At 41.0% G+C, this 6,861-nt stretch overlaps 1 protein-coding gene across 3 annotated transcripts; it reads right to left on the reverse strand.

Moving 5' to 3' along the window:
- Positions 1–1,078: 1,078 nt before the first annotated feature.
- Positions 1,079–6,620, reverse strand: LOC120524879 (heterogeneous nuclear ribonucleoprotein A1-like). 3 transcript variants are annotated; one of them, XR_005632862.1, is made up of 12 exons: positions 6,507–6,620; positions 5,587–5,703; positions 4,693–4,839; positions 4,396–4,606; positions 4,213–4,290; positions 4,026–4,130; positions 3,866–3,937; positions 3,613–3,780; positions 3,402–3,518; positions 3,240–3,325; positions 1,385–1,468; positions 1,079–1,148 (listed from the first exon to the last, which is right to left on the reverse strand). XR_005632862.1 is itself a non-coding variant. In XM_039746700.1 (11 exons), exons 1-10 carry the CDS (start codon positions 6,519–6,521, stop codon positions 3,249–3,251), a joined length of 1,068 nt encoding a protein of 355 aa, XP_039602634.1. In that variant the 5' UTR covers positions 6,522–6,620; the 3' UTR covers positions 2,659–3,012; positions 3,240–3,248. The 3 variants fall into 3 exon arrangements, 2 of the variants coding, with proteins under 2 accessions (XP_039602634.1, XP_039602632.1); XM_039746700.1 differs by lacking the exons at positions 1,079–1,148; positions 1,385–1,468 and adding an exon at positions 2,659–3,012 and having other exon boundaries at positions 4,065–4,130; XM_039746698.1 differs by lacking the exons at positions 1,079–1,148; positions 1,385–1,468 and adding an exon at positions 2,659–3,012.
- Between the last annotated feature and the right edge of the window lie 241 nt (positions 6,621–6,861).

A 6,861-nucleotide genomic window follows, 5' to 3' on the forward strand; every position in this document is an offset into this window, starting at 1 on the left:
TTAGACTTGACTCCTTCAATACTATGTCCCTTCAGACAATCCATGGGTACTGCTGGTGACTGTTGCTGATGGAGTACAAAATGACACATAACCTGCACCCCCCCCGGGTGATCTGGCATTCAGGATACTCATTGTTGAGTATCTGAGTGGCTAGACCAGTCCAAGGGGATACCGACAACATCTGGCTGCAGCAGATAATCATTTCTGGCAGATGGTGATGTTTGGGGTTAGAGGATTGCCAACCAGGAGCTAGAGTCATTTTGTCATATGCAAACCGTACCAGTGCATGCTCCCCACAGAAAGAGGGAAAAAAAAAAAAAAGCCACCCCACACAAATGGTAATGTGCAATGAACAAAACCAGAAGGTAGCAAATTGCCAATGCTGTCCGAGGAGGTTTAGGACGGACAGCTTACACCAATGTCACGTTACACGAGTGGTCAATTCGCTCTTTAAAGGGTTGCGCCAAGCTCCTGCACAACCCAATGCGCTTAAGCGGTCAGGATTAATATATGTTCTGTATTAGACCTAGAGAAGCCTAAACACTGTATAAGGGGTTCTCAAACTCGGTCCTGGAGACCCCACTGTGGCTGCAAGTTTATTTCCTTAAAACTCAATGCGATTAAAAGTTGGCATTTTACACATTATATTCTGACCCTGCTAGATGCCAGGCTTAAGGTACAAAACCAAATTAGTTCAGCAGCTCAAGAACCACAACAAAATGCCATCTATTCACTGTTGCAATTCATAAAGAAACAGAATTCATACTATTTAGAAGTGCTCAACTCCAGTAATTTATTAAACTCCTGGTTCGAGTTTATTCAAAGCACACCCTTAAATGATCTGGATGTTAACATACAAGTGCAAATATGAAAGTGCATTTGATCACACAACACCGGTCTCTCTTGATTAAGCAGAGTAAATAACCAAAGGAATGACATTCAGTCACACTGGAGTGAAACGTACCAAGTTGAAAGCCCTAAATGAGCTTTTAAAAAAGCCACACACAACCACACAAAGCATTCAACGCTATGGTTATAGAACTCAGTTCCCACCACCTCAGAAGACAAACACCTTGACTGGAGTTTAAAAAAGGTTTATTAAAAAAATAAATTGTAAAAAAATGGTCATATTCTCCAAGTGATCTCACCTGTGGGGGGAGAAAAAAAAAAAAAAAAAATTAGCCACATTCAATTGCACTTCTATATTACAACAATTCTGAAATATGACAATACCATTCAATTAAAAAAAAAGGCCAACAAGCCTGCCAATCCTTTCCACTCAATTTCTAAAATTTCCGAGATGCTAACATTTTACTCAACTAAATTTATCCCAGGTGTCCACAGGTCTTTATGTAGAGAAACATCAAGTTATGGCATTACGTACTTTAGTTCTCCCCAAGTAGGACATCCAACTGTTCTCTGCAATAGGACCTCAAAACGGACATTGGCTCGTCAGGGCAATCCTCACCTGCAAAACGCAAAACTCCTCAGTATTTCATATTAAAATGGTACTTAATGCAACATGCTGTACAAATAACTGAATCAAATTAAAAAGACAAAGTAAATGCTCTTTAGGCACCAAAGCCAATCTAGATGTTCCGAGAACCCATTTAAAAAAACAAAAAAAAAAATTACATGCATTGAACCAAAATACTGGTTTACTGTATTACAGTGAGCACACACTGACAATAGGAACACAAGATTAAGCTGGAGAACAAACGATTCTTTTAAGAAATTGTAACTGTTGGGGGAAAAAAAGTAAACTCTTCTTACCTAGCAGAATGGTATTAAAATACCCTCATTCGAAGCTCCTGACCGCTAGTCTGATTAGCGCATGGTTCTGTACTCAAGACTGTCCCCTGCTTCACTGGTTCCTTCCGTCGACTTGTGCTACTTCTCTCCCTCAGCTGGCTCCATATGCTAGCCTGAGTTACTGCATATGCTAGCCTCTTCCGTGCACACCTCTTTGTTGCAACTCTAAGCCTTCTATAGCCTTCCTGTGCAAGAGGGCTAATGACGAGCAGTATTCAAAAATAACAGTTCAGTGGTTTCTGGTGCAGCAGCTTTAAGAAATTCCACTTGGGAAAAAAAATCTGGCACATCAGCTGCTGGGTTGCTACCCATAAAAAAACACTCAAGTTGCTATTGGCAAAACCAAAGTTTTCAGAAAATTGTAGCTGCAACTACTTTACATACAAGCTTATAAATTACATGCAAAACTTGAAGGAGCCATAACGGTCCAGGATTACAAAAGCCCTTAACGGAACAGGGTTTCTACAAAAGGACAAAACTGGCACCTGCAATGACCAATTAATGTAAACTGGTCCCATCTCATCTGCTGGTCCAAAAGAGAAACCCAGTTAACATGGGAATAGATTTCTACAAGAGATGCAAGTAGATGTTTGTGTATATATATATAAAAAGCTTTATACTCAAGTTCATAAATTTTAGAATGGGGTTCCCATGAACTCTTACAAGCCTAAAAACTGCAGGTTTAAAGAAAAAGGTGCTGGACACGAACTACACTGCTTGCCCGTCTTGTACAAATCTATTCAAAATCTCAGCTCCAGTTTCACACATTCAATGTTTAATTCAATACTGGAAGCCTTCCACTAAGACTAATATTCCAAAGAAAAATTAAAGACAACTAAACTGAACAATACTTAAAAATGAAGATGGTTTATTTCAGCTTGATTTGCCATTGTTACACGTAAAAACACCATAAATGGTGCTATAAAACAAAATTAAATCTACATAAAACCTTATTGGAATGCTTTACATTTTCACAGAAACAATAGCAACTACAAAAATATCCTGCATGGACAGTATTAAAAACACAGAATATCATAACCCCCTCCCCCCCATCACATGATTGCTACACACTTATAGTACAATTTCCTCTCTTCGTGTAGCAACTCTTAAGGCTGCCACGACTGTGCTTGGCTGAGCAGATCTAGGATGTAACCTGCAGCTTCCCTGTCACTTCTCTGGTTCCTCTCTAAGTACTGATTCCTGTTGAATAATATGGAACAACATTGTTAAACTGGATACTGAACTAAAACACCTCTATACAAAACAAATGCCCCATCCCACCCCCAAAATTTTCAAGTTGAAACAGTAGGTACCCTTAATACACCATTAACTATGTAGGCTTACTTAATTTTGGAAGTATGGACAACTATTTTCACTATGGTTTAGCATTTACACCAAAAACCTTGTATTATTTACACTACTCTTACCTTGCATGTTTAAAATCTTCTCCCACCACTGCCACCATAACCTCCACTACCAGAGCCACTGCTGCCACCTCCACCACCATAGCCACCTTGAAATAAAACAAAAAGTTAAATGACCACACAGACACAGACCGAGACTTTTACACAACTTAATATCAAACCGACCTCCATATGGACCACCAGAATTCCTTCCACCAAAGTTGCCACCCTTCATAGGACCATAACTTGAAGAGGACTGAGTGTTGTAGTTGCCAAAATCATTGTAGTTGCTTCCAAAATTTCCTAGAGCATTAAAAAGGCACATACAATAAACCCCACATCGATCATGGAGGATATATATATATTATATACACACACACTTTATTTTTTTTTTTACCTCCTCCAAAGTTTCCTCCTCCGCCGCCGCCACCACCATTATTGTATCCATCATATCCACCGCCGCTGCCTCCGTATCCACCTCCCTGGTTTCCATAACCCTGCCCACCATAACCACGATTGCCACTTCCATAGCCAGGACCACCGCCGCCACCACCACCATATCCACCTGCAAGACATTGAAAAAAGGTCAAGGCAAGTCAGATTAAACAAAAAACACCCCACTTTACACAAACCCTGCAAGTCAAACTCACCATCTCCAAAGCCATTGTAGCCACCATCACCACCTCCACCATATCCACCTCCTCTTCCACTGCCAAAGCCACCTACAAGTTTAAAAAAAAAGCCACTTTACACAGTGTTAAAGGGTCGCAACATTAAAAATTTCAATAAGTGTGGTGTTTGTCCACATACCACGGCCACCGAAGTTCTCACCACGGCCAAAATCATTACCTCCAAATCCTCCACCACCTCCACCACCACCGCGGCTGAAGTTTCCACTGCCGCCACCTCCTCGCCCTACAAGGAATTATATGTTTAATACACATGATACTTGGGGAGGGGGGGGGAGAAAAAAAAAAGTTTACACATCACAACTTACCTGAACTTGCCATTTCCTGCTTTGACAGTGCCTTTCGGACTTCACAGTTATGGCCATTTACCGTGTGGTACTTCTGAACTATAGGAGAGGAAAAAAACCATTCAATACAAGTTGCAGACGGAACCATTTGTGTAATAGACCGAACCATTTATAGACGAACAGTTTAGCACATCCAATACTTACTGACTATTTTGTCCACTGAATCATGGTCATCAAAGGTAACAAAAGCAAAGCCCCTCTTTTTTCCACTGCCCCTGTCAGTCATTATCTCAATTACTTCAATCTTGCCATACTGCTCAAAGTAGTCTCTCAGATGGTGCTCCTCTGTATCTTCTTTGATACCACCAACAAATATCTTTTTGACAGTTAGATGAGCACCAGGCCTTGTGGAATCCTGCAGAGAAGGAAAAACACTTTACCATTGTCTGTAGACAAGACATACTGGTTGGGAGGACAGAAATTTAAAATTGGATTACAAACCTCTCGGGAAACGGCTCTCTTTGGTTCTACAACTCTGCCATCAACTTTGTGCGGCCGTGCATCCATTGCTGCATCAACTTCTGTTACACCGGAATATGTGACAAAGCCAAACCCTCTGGAACGCTTGGTGTTTGGGTCCCGCATTACCTGTTTCAACAAAATTGTAAAATTTCACCTATAGGCTTGGGGGCAATGTGTATAAAATATCCAACTCTGATCCATGACAACTGCAAATTTTCCCATGACTCATAAGTTGAAGTTCATTAACAGCAGTAACGGGTGACCAAAACAGTCCTCCAATCGGCTTTTCAAAGCTCAGCCAAATATAACTGCATGTTAAATTAACCAGTTAACACAGGCCTCAAACTGCCAACCACCTTCCTCACTGGAAAATATACAGATAATTCCTGATAAACCAGTTATTTAACTTCATAGCTTGTTGGTGCTCATTCTCCTACAGAAAACCATTCCTAAGACAACTTTCACACATGTGAGCACCAAACGATGTGGACCTAAGCATGCAAATCAACATTACAAATTTACTTTTACTTTCAGGTGAAGTGCATTCAAGACTGAAGACCTAAAGCACATCAAACAGCTTGCATGAAACCCGAAATAAACCCATGTAGCTGAAAGCACACACGTTGGTTAAGGTTAATCGGGACCATTCAGTTCATTCTTTTCCATCTATATTTACAGATACTATGTCATGGACACAGGATACAAGCGTTGGCTCGCTTTGTGGCGGTTGCTATGATGCCAAGGAAAAAACAAAGCTTAAATATCTTAAATAGCAAGTCAATTAAAACTAAAAATGCGCATCACAAGACGATGAATTAAGAACATCAGAAAGAAAACCTGCAGCCACAAAAATGGTGGGACTGGGACACTTACAACACAGTCTGTGAGGGTTCCCCATTTCTCAAAGTGGGCCCTTAAACTTTCATCAGTAGTTTCAAAACTCAGGCCTCCGATGAAGAGCTTCCGGAGTTGCTCTGGCTCGCGGGGTGCCTACAAGAAAGGAAAAAAAAAAAAGCAATTGCTTAATAATTCAACCTGCGGCACAGACAGACAGGCTGGCTAGCAGGCCAGATGGTGAAGGTCACGCCACGTGATCGACCCCATCCCCCCCCAACACAAGAATAAAGATCGAGATCGTCCGCCTGCTTTCTACAGGCGAGGGAAAAAAAAAAATCTACTCAAACCACCATGTGTGGACTACGGAACAGAAAAAAAAAAGTGCTAATCAAATTTTAGCATCCATCTGCGTCTCAGAAAACACGGAATATTCTAGAATATAGTAGCTCCCGAAATCACGTGATAAATCAGGTCACAAATGGTGCATTAAGGAACTTAAAAATAGATATACAAAATATAAATCTAAAAGACAAATATAAAAATCTTCGTATACGTATTCAAGAAGATAAATGGGATCAACAACATTCATCATCTGGCTTTTGTGCTCGTCGCACGCGCTCTGGCCTTTGCAGTCAGACGCCATATTTGTTATACAAGGACAAAGAAAATGTGTCTGCGATGAATAAAAACAGCATGTGCCGCCAACCCAACCCCCGAAAAACACCACATCGAAAGTCGTCGAATGAGAAGCCCAAAATCCACACTTTTGATTCAAACACATACTAATCGGCCCCATTTGCTAAGGGATGAAATTTACGAAATGGCGAATACAATATTTACTTTTTTTATAAATAAAAAAATAAGTATCAACGAACTTAATGAAATTGTTTACAAAAAACGTATCGTTATACAAAAATCGAAAACACTACTAAATAAATAGGCCAAAAAATACTCACCTCCGATTTTGACATGTTTGGCTAACGACACGTCCAAACTCGATGTCCAAGAAAAGAGGAACACGGCTTTCCAACCGTTCGCCCGAAGCTTTAAGGGAAGGCGAGGTAGGCCGGCACGGTACCGCCCATGGAGTGAAATTATTGGACCACTCCTCCCGCCAAGTCACACGACACCGGAGGCAAGGGAGCAAACATTTCAGCGAATCCAGTGGCACGTTTTCACGAAATAGCCAATGGGCGCACGGCCTTTCCATAAAGCCCCACCCTCTCCGACAAAGGAAGACGAGCAAGAGGCTAATCAAAAATCTGTCAATCATTTTCATATTCGTCACTGTAGAGGAGGAGAAAGCGTTGG

Source organism: Polypterus senegalus, chromosome 3 (genome assembly GCF_016835505.1).
Source record: "Polypterus senegalus isolate Bchr_013 chromosome 3, ASM1683550v1, whole genome shotgun sequence".
In the NCBI taxonomy this organism is placed as follows: domain Eukaryota; kingdom Metazoa; phylum Chordata; class Cladistia; order Polypteriformes; family Polypteridae; genus Polypterus; species Polypterus senegalus.

What these genes read in the sequence shown, in the direction of transcription:
- LOC120524879 (XM_039746698.1), bottom strand. An exon ending in TGAGAACTTCGGTGGCCGTG is followed by an intron (nt 3,938 to 4,025) that starts GTATGTGGACAA and finishes TTAAACTTGTAG; the next exon opens with GTGGCTTTGGCAGTGGAAGA. An exon ending in TTCTGGTGGTCCATATGGAG is followed by an intron (nt 3,326 to 3,401) that starts GTCGGTTTGATA and finishes TTTTATTTCAAG; the next exon opens with GTGGCTATGGTGGTGGAGGT.